The 22458-nt window shown below is 44.0% G+C and overlaps 1 protein-coding gene and 1 long non-coding RNA gene across 3 annotated transcripts in view; one reads left to right on the forward strand and one right to left on the reverse strand.

The window, feature by feature from the left end:
* Positions 1-22458, reverse strand: part of LOC117229147 (thrombospondin type-1 domain-containing protein 4) — a 101825-nt gene that overhangs the window by 5355 nt on the left and 74012 nt on the right. For both annotated transcript variants that reach the window (XM_033485376.2, XM_033485375.2), the window contains exons 4-16: positions 19768-19919; positions 13538-13640; positions 11623-11725; positions 9801-9973; positions 8012-8216; positions 7703-7869; positions 6816-6921; positions 6512-6584; positions 5232-5440; positions 2453-2582; positions 2137-2380; positions 679-855; positions 436-600 (exon numbers count right to left, since the gene is read on the reverse strand). In XM_033485376.2, the coding sequence (XP_033341267.2) occupies positions 436-600; positions 679-855; positions 2137-2380; positions 2453-2582; positions 5232-5440; positions 6512-6584; positions 6816-6921; positions 7703-7869; positions 8012-8216; positions 9801-9973; positions 11623-11725; positions 13538-13640; positions 19768-19919 (2007 nt within the window). The remainder of the gene's footprint in view (positions 1-435; positions 601-678; positions 856-2136; positions 2381-2452; positions 2583-5231; positions 5441-6511; positions 6585-6815; positions 6922-7702; positions 7870-8011; positions 8217-9800; positions 9974-11622; positions 11726-13537; positions 13641-19767; positions 19920-22458) is intronic.
* LOC143259822 (uncharacterized) lies at positions 519-10710 on the forward strand. The gene is made up of 2 exons (XR_013033832.1): positions 519-618; positions 9448-10710. It is a non-coding gene; the product is annotated as an uncharacterized LOC143259822 (long non-coding RNA).

The following is a 22458-nucleotide window of genomic DNA, read 5'->3' on the forward strand; positions in this document are numbered from 1 at the left end:
TGTACGAATATATTGCAATGAAAATGAATTTTCAAAATTGGTCAAAAATTAGCGTCACCCACAAGTGTCCGACGCGGCGGTCAACGTGTTAAGAATTATTTTTCGTCATATTTGAAATAGAAAGGAAGAAGTAATCTGTTATTTGCAGTCGCTAGTATTTCAAACAGATCGGTAATCTTATTTCCAAATAACGAAATCAATCATTTCTTATTTTGATTTCGAATAAGAAGATTTGCCCAAGCACTGAAATTTCCACGAGTCACGAATTCGCGAAAGGATCGTAAACCCAGTTCGTTCATCATCGGAATCGATACGAACACGTTCCGGATCCAACTACGAACCGTCCCTTTCCATTTCGCAGTGTTCAAGGCAGCGGCCGAGAGATCAATGGGATCGTTCAGGCGAGAGAATCTATTCTAGTTGTCGGCTACTAACGAATGTCCATGGGCCAGTGAACCACTTGGCGCTGTCGCAGCTGGCGCCTCTTCCGAAGCACTGCCGTTCAGTTTCCGGTCTCTCTTTGGGATTGCAAAACAGCTCGCTGCCATCCGCGCAGGCCACTTGCCGCGTCTCCACTCCCCTGCCACACTCCGAGGAGCACTGGAACAACGATCAAAGGTTCGTACCGAATCGAACACTCTCTCTTCCTCTTTACATCCTTTTCTCTATTCGATTCACCTTGGACGACCAATCGCTGTGCAACCACGGCGATCGTTGCTCCGCGCCGTTTCGGACGCAGGGTCCGGAATCGCAGATTTTTTCGGACTCGGGTTTGTCGAACAGGGGACAGGCCATGCCCGATGTGATGCAGGTCACCGTTCGATTCTTGACCCCTGGCCCGCAGGTCGTGGAACACTGAAATCGCCGGAATAAATCGCTTTCGCGGAGCTCGAGTTTTCGAATCGTTTGGAAACTTTCGGGACATTTTACTGTTCGATGAATTGTATTTGATTAATTGTTTTGGATTTTTAAGCGAAGTTTTAGGAAGAAATATGCGATACTATTAACATGTTATTTTTGTCGGAAGCCTATCGGTAGGCCTTTCAACGATCGAGTTATGCCCAAGAGAAGCTCAATAATTATAAATAATATTTTAAGAAATTTTCGATCGATGATCTTCGACTAACCCTTTCATTCGAATGTCCTCTCTTGCGAGACGGGTCGGAAAAACGGCTGGTACTTTCGAAATCAGCGATTTTTGTTTCATGAAATCTATATCAACGCAGTCTTTATTGAATTTTACTTAAACGATCTTGTTATTTAAAACGTTACTTACTACCGCGAATAGATACGCTCGAGTTTTCGTTAGTTTTTGTTAGTTTTTCGCACTCTTCGAGTGCGTTAAATCTGCGAATCGACGAAGGCAAGTATGAATTGCAAAAACGAATCCACTTTAAGATACAAATTCAAGCATGTCACGCTTGATTAAAATCTTCAATCCACTTATTTCATTGTGCACGATAGGAAGATGCCGGTAGCAAAAGTGTTACTTGACCCCTTAAGTGGCAATGACGAGTCTCGCCATCAAACATTCTCCGCGCCAAACTCGAATTTGACGAGCGACGCGTATTTCAATGTTTGAAAACCATATTTTCTTCTCACTGTTAAACAAATATATGTATGTATACATATTTACACGTTCCCTTGCCTTTTTTCCCCCTGTCTGAAAATTGCGTCAGTACGGTGAATGATTAGAAAACGAACAATATCAAAAAGGAATTTGAATAGTTTATAAATTTCGCAATATTTCAATTCTGTCAAGAATTTCTTCTCTTAACTTCGTTGTAATTTAAAACGACTATTTTTCAATTTTTATTTAATACTACTGTTCCATCATAAAATCTGTCCTATTACAAATGTGAAACAGTGTTCAAATTTAGCAAGCATATTAAATAAGAGCAGACGCATTTGAATTTAATTCTGCGACAGCTCCTCGCGTAAAGTTGCGCTAAATTGAATTCTCTGCGCGTTTCCTCGCGAATAAAACATAAGCCGCGGGCTGAAGCGTTTCGAAATCGGTCAACTCTGTCCTCGAGAAGCATTAAGTTTTCCTCGAGAGCCTCCACTCGAGGACATTCACACGAGACGCCGAGTGTTCTCTACGAGTATCAGAACCGAAAAAAAGGGTCCACTTACCGGCGCCCAAGGGCCCACGTCCCATCTGGGCACGTCCGAGTGCATGTGCCTCAATTCGGGGCCAACGGTGCACGCCGGATTCGTACAGGTCTCGACGGTGATCAGGTCCGGCGGTTGATCGCACGCACCTGCGATCACTCTTACCGTCAGGTTCCCATTCAGTTCCTGCATGCACTCCAATTTTCGTGTCCTGGTGCCGGTCCCGCAGCTGACCGAGCACTCGCTCCACGGTTCCGGCCGCCACCTGAAAAGTCGCGAGTCGTGACAGCTCGTTGATCCGGTGTTTAATTTTCGGAATCGCACGGCGATGCGTTACCTGGGTCGGCAAGGGTAGTCGTTGCAGTAGACCGGGGGTGACAGTGGCTTTCCCACGTTTCGGCAGTGGTGCTCGTTCACGAACTGCTGGTTCGACTCGCGGACGCATTTGAACAGTGCCGTTTGGACGCCTGAACGGGTTCACAGGGATCGGTGTTATCTTATGACGATACTTTCGCGTGGAAATGACAGCAGGGTAGATTAACACGTTCCGTGCCGAGCTTTTTTTATTCGAATCTTCACACTTTGATATTTTACTAAAACTTGATGTATTACGTGCAATTATTAATTCTCGTACACATAACAACGTAACAAAAACTTATCAACGCCCATTCTTGCGGTGGAAATTGATTCTTCGGTTCTAAATTTCTTGTAAACAATTTGTTCAGTTCACTAAGTAAACATGCAAGCGTGTACCATCGATGGTACACGTGGCACGGAACGTGTTAACCCTCGGACCGCGGTAATCGGATTACGTTCAAATCGGTGGTATTCAAAAGTTGGCCGACTTTTACCGACGATAACTTCGCGAGAAATCATCGTGGGACGATGATCCTTTTTTTATATTAAAGCTTGAAACTTCTACTATAGACAGTGTTTCTGGATTTTAAGTTCGATGCACCCTCGTCAATGTAACTCTTTTAACGCGAGGCCACGTTTGTCATATTGAAAATTGCCAAGTTTAATCGAATAATTTTGATCAGCACGCTAGATTAATATTAACCCTTTGCACTCGAAGGCAAATTAACGCAAAATTTAATATACTTTTCCCGACCCACTGTATTTCCATTTTATATAACCTAATGCATTTTATACGTATGAAATTGAATTTTGTGATCGATGCAACAGTTATCCTTTCAACGGTTCTTCAAATACGAACAAATTCGATCGGTAAAATTATTTTCAAACGTGACATAGCAATTTTTAATGGCGCCTTGGAATCGCCATTCGAGTGGAAAGGGTTAAAATTACCAGGAAACTAAATAAACGTCTACGTAGTTCCGGCATCTTGCAATCGACGAAGTCAATTTTTATTCTAATAAGCACGAAGATCCAGCAGTCTGGTTATTATAATCGAGAACGTTAGATCTGTTCCTCCAAAAACAAGAAAAAGAAAACAAAACGTATGTCAAAAGTTCGAGGTAGATTGGCAGCCAGAATCGAGACCGCGTGCAATTAGTGGAACTTAAGGTCGATTAAAAGAGTTCGGACAAATTGATGAGCCTTTTGTGGCTCGTCGCGGTAGGAACCGGGGAACGTCGAAAGCTAGAAGAGAGAGAGTGTCACTGTCGTGGAAGGAAACGAAGGTGACAGTGACAGCCGGGACGACGTTATCTCGGCTGGCCCGTATGAGCTGTCAGTCCAAATGAAATCTCGGCGGTCCCCGTTGAACAGGGTTCGCGTGTAACACTCCGGTCGGTGGAAAATAATAATAACGTGGGACGAGCGCTTCCTGTGGGGCTTCCTGCTAATAAATTTCGTGAATTGGACGGAACTTCCGTGACGGCGACGAGCGAATCGAGCCTCGTAATCTCACGGCCCTACGAGCCGGCCGATAATACCGAAACGAACGATTCCCGACCGGCTTCCCACGCGCGATACTCGATTACCAGATCCATTCAAGGACGAGCTTGTCGATTGTCCGCACACTCTTTTTTTTCCCCTGGCCGCTCGTTTAACGCTCTAACGACCACTCTCGACGCCCGGCGTCGTTTAGCAAACTTCTACAGCTACGAATTTGTGGGAAGCTACGAGCTGGAAGCACCGATCCGAATTGCGTGGACGCGACGGCCGTCGCGAGAATTTCGTCCAGCGTTGAAGAGGAACGCGAACGATGATAGAACAATTACTTAGATTACGGTTACAGTAATGTCTCTCTAATTGACGCCCGAATTGTCCACAAAAGTGGACAATTTGGGAAGGGGAGATACGATTATTCGATCCTTGCGGTTCATTTTTATAGTCACGAATTGTCAACATCTATAAAAACGAGCTGCAAGGCTCGAATGATCGTATCTCTTTTCCCAAATTGTCTATTTTTGTAGACAGTTTGAACGTCAATTAGGGAGAATTTACTGTACTTAGATTGCAGTTATTTAGATTATAGTTATTTAAATTCCAGTTATTTCGATTAGAGTTACAGTGAATTCTAATTTCCCTTCAGCTTGTAAACGAAAAAGCACAATTTCGGAAGAAGAGATACGATTAGTCGAGCCTTGCACCTCGTTTTTATAATCGTCGACCATCGGCACGTATAAAAATCAGTCGCGAGACTCGAATAATCGTATCTTCTATTCCTAAATTGTCCATTTTCGTGTACAAACTGAGCGTCGATTAGAAGAATTTACGATACTATCCTCGATAAAAGTCGAGTAATACACCGAATAAACGTAATACGAACTATTAAGAACTTAATAAAAACAATCAGCCAGGCCTTCTTAGACCGTGCTATTTATATTTGAACCGGATTCAAGCATCAGAAGTTCGGACAATCGAAGCTCTACTATAAGAAACCGATGGCTGTTCGTTTCTTGCGTCGTTCAACACCGGGACAAATTCGTTCCGTTGCTCAAGAGATTCGAAGGCCATCGTGTTCTTTTAAATGGGTGCCTGTATTTCATATTTCGTGCCGTCGAAAGATCTGGGTCAGAGTAGCGAAGCGTTCTCTCGCGAACGTAAATACGTTCGGAAAAAAAGGATTCAGGTGTCGGAGGTCGCGGGACGGGCGTAAAAGCGTCGTAATATCGCGGCTCGACAAGGAAAATAGGCGTGTCCCGTACCTCTGCCGCATTCCTTCGAGCACGGGGTCAGTCCAGCCACCTTCCAGGCGAACTTCAACCGTCTCTTCTTTTTGGCCTTGGACTTTGGTTGATCGCCGGCCATCGCGGTGGTCGGCTGGCGCTTCATCTCTTCCTTCCGCGGTCTGTCACGCGGCCGCGGTCGCCGATGCTCGTGTCCCGTCGCTGATAAATCGACTCTCTGATCGGATCTGGAAAATCGAGGTATCGCTGCAACGAACACGAACCAGGTCCACCCTCGTGACGACTCTCCGGCGCCGAGTATTCGATCGAGACCGACCACGGTTCGAGAGTATCGTTACAGTTTCTACGCGATCGCGGAGCTTCCGTGAAAATCTTCGAACGGAACGATCCACGGTTCGCGAAAATAGAGGTTCCCAGCTTTAAAATGAGTCAACATTCATCGTTTAGCGATTCCTTTCCACGAAGTTACGATAACTGAAACACATCCGCAATTTTTCACGTACGAGTCGATGATATTTTTACGCCGGTCTTCGCTGTAGCCGATTTATCATCTGTACGAGATAGATCCGATTTGTAAGGGTGAAAGTAGAAACGTTTCCCTTTAAAATGAGACAAGATTCATCGTCGTAAGATTTTTTCCGCAGAAGTTACAGCGGTTTTAACGTCTCCTATTTTCCACTCGTGATTCAGCGATATTTTTACTCTGAACATTCGTGTCGTCAATTTTTCTCCCGCGCGAAACAAACCTAACATTTTAGAAAAGAAGGATCGAAGAGAGTGGAAGTAGAGACTCCGCGCTTGAAAATGAGTTAAAAATCATAGTCCCTCGATTTTTTCCCACAAAGTTACAGCAGTTTCAACATCCCCAATCTTCCACCCACGGTTTAGCGATATTTTCATTGCGAACTTCCGTCCCATCGATTTCCCACCTTCGCAAGACGAGCCCAACATACTATAAAAATAAAATTGGTAGGGTTGATAGGAGATACTGCACCCTTTAAAACGAGTTCAAAACCAATGTCGTACGGTTCCTTGCTTCGAGATGACAGCAGTTCGAAGAATCGGCGTTTCGAAGCCTTTTAGCTTCGCGAGAAGCGCGTCGCGCATTCGTTCGCGCGAACAATCGTCTGGCTAGACCGGGCGGATCGATCGAATACTTTTGCCGGGGGTGGTATTAGCTTTTCTTGATCGTTTTTGAACGGGACAAGAGGCTTGGCGCGCAGTCAGCCGAGTCCCAGAGCTTGACAGTATCAATCTCCGCGGGCAGACAAGCCGCACGGCGCTCGGCGTATATTTACATTCTGGTCGCGGGTATCGCCGGGGCGACGCGAGCATCCGAATCAGGTATTTCGTTGCCACGATCGATCGATCCTGCAACAAAGATGGAGAAAGCAACAAATCACTGGACGGTGCGGTCCGCGCGATTCCCATTTGCGCGTGAGTCATGGATCTCGACGGTGAAGCGCGTTGCGTAAGGGCCGGGCTCTCTCGCCAAGGCAACGCGGTTCATCCGTACGCATAACGCACATAACGTAACCGAAGACAATCGTCAACGGCGTGAAAAATGCATTCGATTAAGCGCTCGACGGCGAAAATGGTTACCTGTCGCGAGGAGGGGCGGCGCAATCATCGCCCTCCTGTTCGGCGTCTCCTTTAACGGCAACATGTACTTGTAAAGCACTCCGGGGTTCATTTCCTGCGCCAGGATCTGCGGGAACAATTCCGAAAATACAATACCGTTCGCCGCGCGATGTATGACGATGCAGGATAACGGACAATGCGGCGCGGAATTCTCCCGGGCGAAATTAATTGGAGAGTTGCAGGCATTTTCGTAGACGCTGCGCGCTCGAAATTGCCCTGGGCCGCGTTTCCAACCGCAACAACGGTACTTTTTTTTTGCACCTGTTGGGACCCCGACTGTTCAAACTCGAAAACGTTCCAATGTTTTGTCGTGCAACTCTAATTTCTGCCGGTTCGCGTTGAATTTGTCTTTCTAGCAGGATTTTGCTTCGGTCGAACCGGAGAAACGTTCTAATACTTCGTCGAATACAACTCGAATTTTTCTTTGTTTATGTTGAATTTATTTTTCTAAAGTATCTAGAATAATCTCTAAAACATATTTTCTAGAACATTTTCTGACAGACAGCTATTCGTCGAAACAAAGATTAAAACTACGATCTGTCTTTATTCGTTGGACTAATTAAAGTCGTCGATTGTAATCCAAAACGTCAAGAAACGTAGAATATTTTTCTGAAATATCGCACGGAATATCATCTTCGATTTCATTCGCAGAAACGAATTTGGTCGAATATTTCCTGCCAGGAAAATTTTGTTTTCTATCGCCGAATCGGACGATGCAACTTCTCTCGAGCTTTAAAATTTGGTTCGACGATACGAACAAAGCGTCGACACGATTCGTCGTCAGCCCGTGCTCTTTTGAAACGCGCAGTGTTTCGAACGGGACCGGAGAGGCGTGTTTATGGGCGTACCTCTAAATGCAAGGAATCGTTGAGCGGCCCGGTTGCCAAGATGCACTCGACGCGGCTTCTGTCACCCCTCTGGTATGTTAATGTCGTGCCAGCCGCTTTATAAGTGCCGCTCGGACTGTATGCCAACGGCCCATTCAGGATGTAACTACCGTTGCTGTCTCTCAACGCTAAACAGATCGGATCGATCGTTAGAAGAAACGTGACGCGATCGTCCTCGTGTGGTTATTCTCTTTCTCTCTCTCTTTCTCTCTCCCCCTTTCTCTCCCTCTCTCTTTCTACATTTCTCTGCTTTACATCTGGATCGCCTACCTAAGAAATTGCTACTGAACCGAAGTTCGGAGATGTTGAGAGACATGGCTCCCTTCGGTATGGTGGTCACGGGTTTATGACCTCTCGGCAGGATCGGCTCCATAAAAATGCCCTCGTACAGACGACAACCTTTACCCTGACCACCGCAGACACCACAAGCGTCCATCGTCACGCCGGAACCTACCACACCGTCGCAGCCTACGGGCTGAACAGAGAAAAAAAGACAACATTTTGAAATCATGCATCAACGCCGTCCGCCGTTGACTTTCGCGCTCGATAGATCGATCGGACAAACTGCCGATCGCTCTTGCTACTTGAAAACTGCGATTAAAAACTGATCGACGTTCCATCCGGATGTTTGTTCACGATGTCCGAATCCTTTACACTCGGCTGGTTCTTCTCGGGAGACGTTCCAAATGCAGCTGACATTGTAACATTTTGTGCGACTAATCGACGTCATTTTATATTTTCAATTTTTTACACTCGCTCGGTCCCTGTTTAGGCGAGTTTCTAAGTCTATAGCTGAGTATTTAACTAATCTAGCTAACTATTTAACACGTTCGTCGCCGCGTCACCCAGATCTGGGTGACGGGTATGCTTCCGTGGGAGCCTCGTCACCCAAATATGGGTGACGCTCTTCTTATTCAATTTATAGGACTTTCAGTTGGATTTTAAAAAGAATAAAATATAATAATATAATATATATAATATGTATAATATAATAATAATATTATACTATACTTTTTACTAATTTATATTTAGTATAACACATTACATTATACTATGTCGTATGGTGTGCGTTGAAACATTCTAAACACATTTGAGGTGATTTTGGACAATTCGAACAATAGGTCGTAGTTCTTTCTACATTTTTTTTCGCTTTTTGATGTTCAGGTTATGTCAAGGTTAAATTAATTTAAAATTATTTAATTAAAAAAAATTTATCGCTCTGTTCATGTTTCGGTGCTCCAACAGTCGGATTTGGGACCCGCGAGAAACTCAACCGAATTGCGCTGGGCGACGTACGTGTTAAACAGATTTTTAACAGATTCGCCGAGCGAATCTAATATTATTGCAAATATAACGAGGTTATATCTTATTAAGGTAAATCTTATTAATACATTGATAAATAATTCGAGAAAAATTCTTCCAGTGCAGAGAGCTGACCAGCATCTACAGTAATGTCTCCCTAATTGACGCTCAGATTGTCCACAAAAATGGACAATTTGGAAGAGTAGATACGATTATTCGAGTCTTGCAGCTCGTTCTTATAATTGTTGACAATGAGTAACTATAAAAACGAGTTGCAAGGTTCGAATAATGGTATCTCCTCTTCCCAAATTGTCCATTTTTGTGCAGAATCTGAGCTTCGATTAGGAAGACATTACTGTATTTCGAAAGAAGAACTCGGTGATTTGATTTTTTTTTGCTTTCAGGAAGCCAATTCGACGCAACAGAAACGGCCGCTTAGCAACGTTTCCCAGCGGCCATTTTCTGTTTCATCCAGCGCCGAGCGAATGGAGTAAGCCAACCGAGGGCAAAAGTCGGAACCGGGCACCGGCGTGCTCGACAAACAAAAGAAAGGAACAGCTCGGGTCGAAAAAACAAAAAGTGCCGCCGCGAACAAAAGGGAATTGTGGAGCCGCGTTGTAATCGAGCGAGAGGTGTAATTAAAAGAGAAAAAGTTGTAAAAGCCCGCGGATGGAACGGAGCGCGGCGATTCGTTCGATCGTATCAGGGATGAATCGCGATCAATTTCCGGCGCGAAACGGTGTTTCGTTGATCGTACCTTGCATTGTCCGGCGACACAGAGCCATCGGTCTGTCCGCTCCATAGAAATTCCCGTATTACGTCCACGAAGATTCGGAGCGTCGCAGGGTGTGCCGTCCGTTACTACCGGTTCAAGCGTTGCGTAAAAACGCTCGCCGACGGCTCGACAGTTCAGCGCGCAGGAGTTATGTGCTGGACAACAGTAATTATAATTAAGAACACCTGGAGAACGACGACGGCCAAGGGATGGAACCTTGAGATCGTAGGTTGCCGAGCAGTCGCATAAAATTGCAAATGATACCTTCGAATCGATGTAGTTTCTTATATACGAACCCACAGTGGTCGGTTTCCCATAGCAATCGATTAAACGTGTAGCTTATTATTTACTACGATCTTTTTTTACCATTTGTTCATTTTGGACACGGCTACACGGCTTCAAAGTAACCCATCTCCGCGTCATCCTAAATTTATGTCATCGTTTATAATTATTTTGTTCTTTGAAATGTAGATAATTTTTACAGAATTTAATGTACTTAGTATGTATACTCAGATTATGTCATATTTTATCTCTCACATTTTTTGTGTTACGTTCAATTGAATATGTTGAATTTTCATTTTATTTTTTGATTTATGAGTTCGGTGGAGTTCAGTGTTCGCTTCGATCGTATTTTGAAGAGCGATGCCTCGCGTTAATAGCAAAATAAAAATTGGCTGCTATTAGCTATAAATCATGTAATAGCGATGCCAAAATGGCACGTGCCACGAAGCGAAACCATTTCACGAAGGAACAATCGAACGTTGGTTTCAATTTATAATTGATGGTTTCGATCTAATTGATAATTTAGTTGGATGTTCAATTTAATTGAATCGAGTTGAAAGCAAAAATTGTATTTTTAAAGAATTGGTTTATATACAATTAAAACACTGCATTTTGTATTCATTATTCTAACCCAACAAAAACCCAAATATATGTACTAGTAATAAAAAATGAAAAAGTACGGCCTAAATATATAATTTCAATTGTTATAAACATTGTGGCATTTGTGTACACGAATTAAATAATTTTCAGGAGCTAATCGAATAAAGAAAGTACACCTATTAACATAAAAAAATTCGTTCAAACCTATTAGTTCACGATCTATAATAAATTCTAGGAACAATTGATTTCACTTTGAAATTCCGAATTTTGTGTTCAGCTGGAAGAGTTTATCGATCGATGCGCGCAAAAATTTGGTTAAAATTTGCAACATCAAGAATTCAATTTTGGCAACGATAAACGGGTTTTCAGCCCGGCATGGGTCATCGTCCTGGCTCCGGGATCAACGCCTTCGATTCGCAATGATACAGTTTTCCTCCGTAGTGTCGCGTTCCCATCTCCGGCACTACGCGACGCGTCGATCGCGATGTACATACATCGCTAATTTAAAATCACCACCGCTGCTCTCAAGCGTCTCCTCGAGTCGTCCCGTACGCGCGACGTTACGGAGGGAAACCTGAATCCTAGGAGATCACCGCATCTGTTGCACTGGATCATTGAATCAAAATCGCCTCCGCTACTTTCGAACGTGTTTTCTCGCATCTTCCCGCGTTCTTTCACGGACGCGACTATACGGAGAGAAATCTGTACCGTAGGAAATCGACGTTCCAAAGCCATAAAAGCCGCTGGAACACCGCTGAAGACGCTCGGTCACTCCGCGGGAACGAACTCGGCCGGCATAATTGCAAGGAACCTCGGTAGCGGAGCGTTTTCGAGGCGCGCCGGGGTAATTACAACGTCACGCTTAAACGTCAGACTGTCGACGAAACTGCGAACACAAGGAACTCGAGTGGCTTTAACTCACCGTCCAGGAACGGAACCCAATCGTAGCTCTCGCCCTTGTAGTTTCTTCCGTTGTACTTGGCACATTGTTCGGCCCGCAAATCCTCCGGGAAGTTCGGGCATTTCTGTCGCAAGTAATGGCTTAATTAAACTCCTGGTAATTACGGGCGAGATCGCCGGGAAAGCTGTTACGCGGGCAACTTCGCTGCTCGGACGTTCGCCGGCTCGATTTCGGGATCCATTTTTCCCCCCAAGATTCCGCCGGATTTCGCGGGATTTTGCGGTACTTTAGCACTCGCGATGCACAGAGGGGAGCCGAAACTGTATTCGTTCCCCCGGCGATTCGGACTTAGGCGAGCGGGATGCAGAGATATCAACGCGTACGCGGGGAATCGTTAGCCCAGTAATTTCCGGGTCGGGGATTAGTCACGGACAGGTGAAACGGAGAGCCGCTTGTACACCGTGTTCTCCGCAGAAATTGCGGGAAAGAGCAACGGATCCTCCGTTGTTCCCTTCTACTAGAGCAATTAACCATCTAATGAAGTTGCCAGTCGAAACCAACAGCTGTTTCCAAAGAGACACTGAACGAAACATTGCCAGCATTTAAACAACAGAATAATTTCTAAGGCTGGCGCTGCTCTGCGTCAGATTTGCGCGTTCGAATCTCGAGAGAACTTTCGGTAAATACGTTGAACGCGTTGAGTGTCGGTCGTCGATACAGTAGTTTCTCCCGTAAATGACAAGTTTCGGGTTGCTGTGAATTTCTCGGTGCTAGTTCGACGCCTATGTAATTTATTGCTACGCCGATGCTAAGGATCGGCGGAGACCGTCGAGCGCGTGATGCGGCACGCGACGCGAGTCAGGTGATAAAAACCGCGGAGCTACAAGGTATAGTAATTTCTCTCTAATTTGCGCTCAGATTGCGCACAAAAATAGACAATTCGGGAAGAGGAGATACGATTGTTCGAGAATTATATCAGGAATTGTAAATAAGGAGCCACGAGGCTCGAATAATCGTATCTCCTCTTCCCAAATTGTCCATTTTTGTGCGAAATCCGAGTACGGATGTGGCCCCGGAATTGCCTTCGAATCGTGTCACGTGATCTCCGAATTGCCTTCGAATCGTGTCACGTGATCTCCGAATTGCCTTCGAATCGTGTCACGTGATCTCCGAATTGCCTTCGAATCGTGTCACGTGATCTCCGAATTGCCTTCGAATTGTAGCACATGATCCCCGAATTGTCCTCGAATCGTGACGAAAAATTAGAAATAAAAAGCCTCCGAACATTTCTGAAAGAAATTTCCTGCAACGACTGTTTATATTGCGATATTGTTTTATTTAGTGCGTACGACGAATAATGAAAGATCGACGACAAGAATGAAAAATAAGTAAGAAAAATACAAAACAAAGACAAAACTAAATTTAAGAAACTATAAAAACATGAAATTAATCGGATCGATTAAATTATAAATTGATCAAATTAATTAAATTTCCTTGACGCGATACAAATTTTTATCCCGCGTCGAACGGTTGCTCGCTGCACCCAAGAACGCGGGTCTGCGTAACACGCTTCTGAACTTTCGTCGGTAGGTGTATTATCGTAAAAACGAATCGCGTCGCGCATGTTTGACCGACGCGCGGCACTCAACGTGTCAAACGAGACAATAATTGCCGGGATTGACTCTCCGCCGCCGTTAGTTTCGCACGCTGATCGGAGATTCACAGGTGGATCACGTGACAGTCGCGCCGGGATTCGCCGGTCCTTGAATATTCAAGCGACAGCCGCGTCCCGCGAATGCGTTCCCGCTAATTATGCTCCGCGACGATTCGAACAAAGTCCGGCCCGGCGCTAACGAAGTACAAACGTTAATCTATCACGCGGACAGGATACATACGCGTAAACATCAAGCCGCGGCGCATGTCGCCGTTGATTTACCTGCGTGTTGCACGTGTGGTATCGCTTGTACGTGCCGATGCAGATAGGCCGCGAGCTGCTCTTCCCGTTCCCCGAGATGATGCTCCTCTTCCTCACCGGCCTCCTGGAACAAATCGCCTGCATTAGCGCCGCCCATCGCTCGATAGTCCCTTGATCACCCGTCCACTCGGCCATCAATCGTTCTGGCGCTTGTTAGATGCGTACAACAAATGACACGATCCTCTATCGCTCAGCGCCATAGTCTTCTCGTAGCCAGGGCTCTCTACTAAGAAATACTCTCTCCCAATAAAAAGGTTCGCATTGTCTGCCACGTGGGGTCACTTGTTGCTCACGCCATTCGTCGATCTGGTTTAAACGTTTGTTTGTTGCTGGGATAAGCGAGCAGGAACTTCTACTTTAAACTTCTATTAAAAATTCATTATCATTCGAATTATCAAACATTTGTTCCAATTGAATTATTCGTGCTTTTTGGCGTCTTTAATATTTATACTATTTATATTTAATATCTATACTATTTATATTTAATATCTATACTATTTATATTTAATATTTATACTATTTATATTTAATATTTATACTATTTATATTTAATATTTAATATTTATATTTATCACCGAGCTAAATTTTTCTATGTTATTTACAATTAACGCTTCGACTGCGACGTCGGTCATATATGGGTGACAAAATTTGTTTAGCGTACTTGGTACACAATTTTTAGTACAATGTATTAAATAAATCATAATTGTTTCGCATCTACAAGATTCAAGAGCATCATAGATATAATTTCTATATATATTAATACTTGTCCTCTCTATTGTTACAATATGTAATAAACGCGATTTTTATGGATATTCCTGTGGCAATCGACGCGTTAAACGTTATTCGTCCAGTCGTCTGTTGCCAATGGTTGATCGTCGATGCTAATACGGACACGCGATAAATATTTCCAACGGTGTATTAACGACAAACGGATTGCAATTGCTGCAACAGTGAAATCGATCGTAGACCAATCGGTTAAGCTGTTCAGTTAGAAATCCTTTACGAGATCGGAGGTTCCAATGAATCGCCTCGAATCTTTTACGAAGAAGAAATAGAAAGAAATATCGTTGGACGATTAAGAGAAGGAATTATTTCTCCGAATAAAATATCGCCGGATTCGCGTTGCGCTATCTCCGTTGATTAGAACGTCACGAATCTTCTTAGCGAATCCCCACGCGATTCGGTGCTAGCGGATCGACAGCTAGAGGCCCAAAGTGGTCACCAATCACCGGCTGACGACCCCGTGCATCGCAGTCCCTGTCATAAATCCTGCAAAGGCAGGACATCCCAGCCATCCGTCTCTAGGCCCCTAGAACACGTCGACGCTAACACGCCGTTCGTCTAACAGTCTAACAGCCTGTCTAAGCTCGGCGTGCAGTAGTTCGTCCGGGAATTGATCGGACTGCCCGAGGTATAGTCGACGGTCGCCACTGATGGGAGAGTTCGCCTAATCAAGCGGAGACCGTCGAGGCTATCGGTGGTCGCATCGGGAAAGCTATTCGCTCTGGGGCGAAGCGAAAGGTTCGGGTGCCGATCGTTCATTATCTCGGCGAAAGAAAAACGAAGGTAACGGTACGGTCAATCTATTTTATCGGCGAACCGGCAGCCGTCGATAAATCCTGCGCGGAGTCGCTGGTAACCGCGCAGGTAGCGTTACAAAGGTGTAAATGTCAGCGACGATAACACGTTTCGGGTACGGCGAGGAAGCGTTTCGCGAGTCGCCGGCACGCCGGCGTGTAATCTTCGCTGCTACCGATCCGCAATTTGCTCGCACGATGCTCGCCGCTTCGCCCGTTCCTTCGCACCCGGGTAGCAGGTGCGCGAACGGGTCTGCGAACACCGGGAGACAACCGATCGCCGAGGACGTTCGACGATCAAACCGGGAATTTGTCTACGAATTTCTGGCGGCGGAGTCGCTGGATTCCCGGGGCCAACCGGTTCGGATGGATTTCCTGATCGGCGAACGGTTGCCGGTGGCCTTTGATCTGCTGAAACGCTAACGGAACCCGCAACGTGTGATTATTGACGGAATCGACGGCAAATTACGCGAGTTTGATCAGCCGGCCATGGTTTAGGGCCATTACCCCCTTCGACTTGCTTCTTGTTCGCAGATTGTGCCACAATTTTTCTCGTGGTCGGCCTCTTGCCCGTTTTTCTGCGCTGAATTCATCCACCGTAACTTCTGTTAGCAACTCGACGTAACACCGACTGCAGACGTTTGCGGGAATTGCAAGTTTCGTAAGCAGATTTTGTTCGACTTCCGAAAACCACCGCGAGCGAACCCAACGACAGGGCGCTTTTAGAAATTAAAATTTCATTAGAAAAATATTTCCTATAACGAATCAGACTCCCGATGAAGATTTCTTATACATATTACACGGTGCTCGCGTACGCGCGCACACTTCCGTCGCGATTCGTAAGCTCACGGATGTCAGCGAGCACCGATAGGTGTGACTTCGGAGCTCTCCTATGAAGCGGTGCTCACGTACGCACGCACGCTTACGCCGCGCGTGGTTAGCTCACGAGAGTCGGCGAGCACCGATTGGTGTTGTGACTTCGGACTAACAGGTCGATTTATGCTGATACAGTTAAAAGTCTCTTTTTACCTAAATCCCGATGGTATTTTTTCCAAACAACATAAATGAGAAAGTTAGCTTACATGCACGGGACAACATTTTTGCAAAATAAATTGTTACAAACATTAAATAATTAGAAATAATTGAAATTATCTATCATCATCATGATCATATCTCATATCCCATATCCCATATCCCATATCCCATATCCCATATCCGATATCCCATATCCCATATCCCATATCCAATATCCCATATCCCATATCCCATATCCGATATCTCATATCCCATATCCAATATCCCATATCTCATATCCCATATCCCATATCCCATATCCGATATCCCATATCCCATATCCGATATCTCATATCCCATATCCAATATCCCATATCCCATATCTCATATCCCATATCTCATATCCCGTATCTCATAACCCATATCCCATATCTCATATCCGATATCCCATATCTCATATCCCATATCCCATATCCGATATCTCATATCCCATATCCGAAATCCCATATCCCATATCCCATATCTCATATCCCATATCCGATATCCCATATCCCATATCCGATATCTCATATCCCATATCCGATATCCCATATCTCATATCTCATATCCCATATCCCATATCCGATATCCCATATCCCATATCCGATATCTCATATCCCATATCCCATATCCGATATCCCATATCTCATATCCCATATCCCATATCCCATATCCGATATCTCATATCCCATATCCAATATCCCATATCCCATATCTCATATCCCATATCTCATATCCCGTATCTCATATCCCATATCCCATATCTCATATCCGATATCCCATATCTCATATCCCATATCCCATATCCGATATCCCATATCCCATATCCGATATCCCATATCCCATATCCCATATCTCATATCGCATATCCCATATCCCATATCTGATATCTCATATCCCATATCCCATATCCGATATCCCATATCCCATATCCGATATCCCATATCTCATATCCCGTATCCCATATCCCATATCCCATATCCCATATCCCATATCCCATATCCCATATCCGATATCTCATATCCCATATCCCATATCCCACATCCGATATCCCATATCTCATATCCCATATCCGATATCTCATATCCCATATCTCATATCCCATATCCCATATCCCATATCTCATATCCCATATCCCATATGTCATATCCCATATCCCATATCCCATATCCGATATCCCATATCCCATATCTCATATCCCATATCCCATATCCCATATCTCATATCCCATATCCCATATCCCATATCCCATATCTCATATCCCATATCCCGTATCCCATATCTCATATCCCATATCACATATCCCATATCTGATATCTCATATCCCATATCCCATATCCAATATCCCATATCTCATATCCCATATCCCATATCTCATATCCGATATCCCATATCTCATATCCCATATCCCATATCCGATATCCCATATCCCATATCCGATATCTCATATCCCATATCCGATATCCCATATCCCATATCCCATATCCCATATCTCATATCCCATATCTCATATCCCGTATCTCATATCCGATATCCCATATCTCACATCCCATATCCCATATCCCGTATCCCATATCCCATATCTCATATCCCACATCCCATATCCGATATCTCATATCCCATATCCCATATCCCATATCCGATATCCCATATCTCATATCCCATATCCGATATCCCATATCCCATATCCGATATCTCATATCCCATATCCAATATCCCATATCCCACATCTCATATCCCATATCCCATATCCCATATCCCATATCCCATATCCCATATCCCATATCCGATATCTCATATCTCATATACCATATCCCATATCTCATATCCCATATCCCATATCTCATATCCCATATCCGATATCCCATATCCCATATCACATATCCCATATCCCATATCTCATATCCCATATCCCATATCCCATATCCCATATCCCATATCCGATATCTCATATCTCATATTCCATATCCCATATCTAATATCCGATATCCCATATCCGATATCCCATATCCCATATCTCATATTCCATATCCCATATCCGATATCCCATATCCCATATCACATATCCCATATCTCATATCCCATATCCCATATCCGATATCACATATCCCATATCCGATATCCCATATCCCATATCCCATATCCGATATCTCATATCTGATATCTCATATCCCATATCCCATATCCCATATCCCATATCCCATATCCCATATCCGATATCCCATATCTCATATCCCATATCCCATATCCCATATCCCATATCCGATATCTCATATCTGATATCTCATATCCCATATCCGATATCCCATATCCCATATCCCATATCCGATATCCCATATCTCATATCCCATATCCCATATCCCATATCCCATATCGGATATCCCATATCCGATATCCCATATCCGATATCCCATATCTCATATCCCATATCCGATATCCCATATCTCATATCTCATATCCCATATCCCATATCCGATATCCCATATCCCATATCCGATATCTCATATCCCATATCCCATATCCGATATCCCATATCTCATATCCCATATCCCATATCCCATATCCGATATCTCATATCCCATATCCAATATCCCATATCCCATATCTCATATCCCATATCTCATATCCCGTATCTCATATCCCATATCCCATATCTCATATCCGATATCCCATATCTCATATCCCATATCCCATATCCGATATCCCATATCCCATATCCGATATCTCATATCCCATATCCGATATCCCATATCCCATATCCCATATCTCATATCCCATATCCCATATCCCATATCTGATATCTCATATCCCATATCCCATATCCCATATCCGATATCCCATATCCCATATCCCATATCCGATATCCCATATCCCATATCCGATATCCCATATCTCATATCCCATATCGGATATCCCATATCCGATATCCCATATCCGATATCCCATATCTCATATCCCATATCCCATATCCCATATCCGATATCTCATATCCCATATCCAATATCCCATATCCCATATCTCATATCCCGTATCTCATATCCCATATCCCATATCTCATATCCGATATCCCACATCTCATATCCCATATCCCATATCCCATATCCGATATCCCATATCTCATATCCCATATCCCATATCCCATACCCCATATCCGATATCCCATATCCCATATCCCATATCCCATATCCCATATCCCATATCTCATATTTCATATCCCATATCTAGGTTATGTCAAAGTTCCTCGCCACTTGTCGCTGTCGACAGGAATTTTTCGAAGCAACTAACAAAGACTGTGCTAACCGAATTATCAACGATACGCATGAGGTCTGGTGAAAATAGATTTTTGAAATAGTAAATAAAATATAAATCTTTCTATATATCTTCTCATGCAAGACAGAACTTCGCAAATAAATATTCTGTGAAACAATAGTTTCACGTGGTCACGGCACTTCAAACATATTTCAGGGGAAGGTACAAATATTTATTGCCTATTTACCGTTTCAAAGATCTATTTTTCCTCAGGCGTGCATTACGAACAGTATAAGTTGCGTTTCTACTCACTGATAAGACACGCATTCGCGCGACTGCGATTGGATGCCTGTGCCACAGGTTCTCGAACACTCGCTCCAGGGACTCCAGGTTCCCCAGGTGCCCCTGATTTGATTGTCCCGACCTAGACCGAATTGGGTCTTCTCCCGCAGCATGTGATATACCTGGAGAACATGATTACAAGATCGGCATTCGTTTCGGACAAAACTGGGACATTTGTGGAAAGCTGTAGGACTGTCAAAAATCGAAGGATTCCTGGACGAAGCGGGTTACTGATCGGTTATCGATGATTTCGGGGATCCTGCTGGATCGAACGTACAAGTGCCGGCATCGAAGGGAACCCAGACCTATCCCCGTAGACGCCACAACCCGGCCGTCCATGAACCGAGACCGCTCAAAGCACCGAGTAGGTTCGCCCCGGTGGTTTCGTATTACGCGTTGACGGCTTTGACGCAAACGTTCATTACGCATCGAGTCCGTTATTCATTGTCTCGAGCACGCGGGAATTCGAGACATTACGTAATCACGTACGCCTCTAGGCCCCGTAATTAATTTCATTAGGAGATCCTTTGGCTCGTCGGATTAATCAATCAGGAGGCGGCGAACGAAATTGCGCCGGCTGACGATAATCAAATGGCTGGTCCTCGCACCGGTAATCCGCGCGGGTTAATAACAGGAGTGCAAGGGAGAGGAGGCACAGAGGACCGAGGGCACAGTATCGTCAATATATCGGCCGATAGAAAGTGTCCGTTCCATAATTAATATCGGGTAATACCGTGATCGGAGCCCCTAATTAAATCACTCGCGATACGGCGGCGTGTCAATCGGCTTCGTAATTAATTAAAAGATGATTGCGTCCCGCGGGCCGAATATCGAGCCTTCTGTTCTCGGCCGCGAATTATTCTCACCGAACCCACGATTATTCGACCAAAGGCAGACCGCGGAGCGATCGTTCGCCGGCTAAAAAGCGCGGGAACGCAGAATTGTCCATTCCGTTTAAGACTCCGAAGCGCCGATCCTGGAAAATATTGCACCGACATTCCAAAAGTAACGGCCCGAGGGAGCCCGGATTAACGTTTCTAATAACCGGCGTTCCATTTCGCGGAGTTACAGCGGCGATCGGTTTCAGTTTCAAGCGGCGGTGTTCCGCTGAATTCGAAATTCGAGCGGCTCTCGGAAAGTCGTTAACATCGCAGAAACAGAGTCTAATGTTTTCGTAATGACAGACATTAGCCCCGGCACGTTAATCGCGGCTCGCATCGGCTTCCCGCGCGAGTTTGCACAGAACGAAACGCGAAAACACTTTCCGAAGGGGATATGGACTGTCGGTCGTCAGACTCGCGCAACCGGCTGAATAATGGAAACGCGCTTTAGCAGCCTGCTTGCATACGCAATGTCTTCGGGCTGGCTTCGCGATAGGCCAGCAGAGACCCGAACCGAATATTCAGACGTGGAGAGCGAAAATTGCGCGAGCTCGAGTCTGTACGAAGAAACTCGAAAATGGAGATAATTAGTGCACGTGCATATAGATCTGTATAAAGAAAATCGATCATTTTTAGATACAGTGGACCAAAAAAGTGTTCGGATACCTTTTGAAATTGCAATAACTATTTTATAATTGAACTAAATGACTCGAATTTTTTTTAGATGATAGAGAGACTAGTCTACCGGACGATGATTGGAATGATTTTCTTTTTTTAAATTTTGCTATTACTTGGAATGAAAAAATAAAAATTTCTCGTTTTTTAACTTCTTTATCCGAGCATATAACGAAAATTTAAAAAATGCCTTTCGTAGATCTCGCTAACTTATATGCATGTTGAAAATTTTATCGAAATCGGTTCACGTTGCTACGAGTTACGACAAATTAAGGATCGCAAAAATCACAGTTTCATCACGATTTTGACCAAAAACTCTAAGGAATCTGCAGTTTTTGAATTCCTTCAACGTTTATAGCTCGACACTGGGTTAACCGATTTCGATTAAATTTTCAGCACGCATTTATGTTATCGAGATCTACGAAAGGTATTTTCTAAATTTTCGTTACAGGCTCAGATAAAAAAGTTAAAAAGACGAGGGTTTTTAATTTGTTCTTTTCATTCCAAGTAATAGCAAAATTAAAAAAAAAGCTATCATCAACGTCATCGTCTAATAGACTGGTCCCTGGTACGATCTAAGAAAAATTCGAGTCATTCGGTTTAATTTTAAGAAAGTTATCGCGGCCCACTGTGCGTACGAAGCAAATCGAAGGCGGACACGAAAGTCCGACTAAGAATTCAATTATTAATGTGACAAGGCGACGCGTTCAGTGAGAACGTGCTTCGAGAATAACACTTAGGATTATTTCTAGAAAAACTCTGTTGTCTCGTGAATCGCATTTAACCCTAGAAAGATAACCATATGACAACGTACGTAAAAGATAACCATACGCTTCAGAGGCGCATGCTTTTCTAAGGCGTCAATTTTATACTAACAATGGATATTTATTTAAGTTAATCTAGTCATTTTAAAGGTTTGGCATTATCGTAAAAATAAAATGCATTTATATTATATTTGTTTATATTTTAAGTAATTTTAAACTTAAATCACTAGACCTCTATGAAAAATTAACAAAAATCAACAGTCTTCGCAGGCGCCTCTGCGACGTAGGTTATCTTTCTCGGGTTAAAAGAACATTCCTCTGAAACACTTTGAATTGTGACT

Source organism: Megalopta genalis, chromosome 7 (assembly GCF_051020955.1).
Source record: "Megalopta genalis isolate 19385.01 chromosome 7, iyMegGena1_principal, whole genome shotgun sequence".
Taxonomy (NCBI): Eukaryota; Metazoa; Arthropoda; class Insecta; order Hymenoptera; family Halictidae; genus Megalopta; species Megalopta genalis.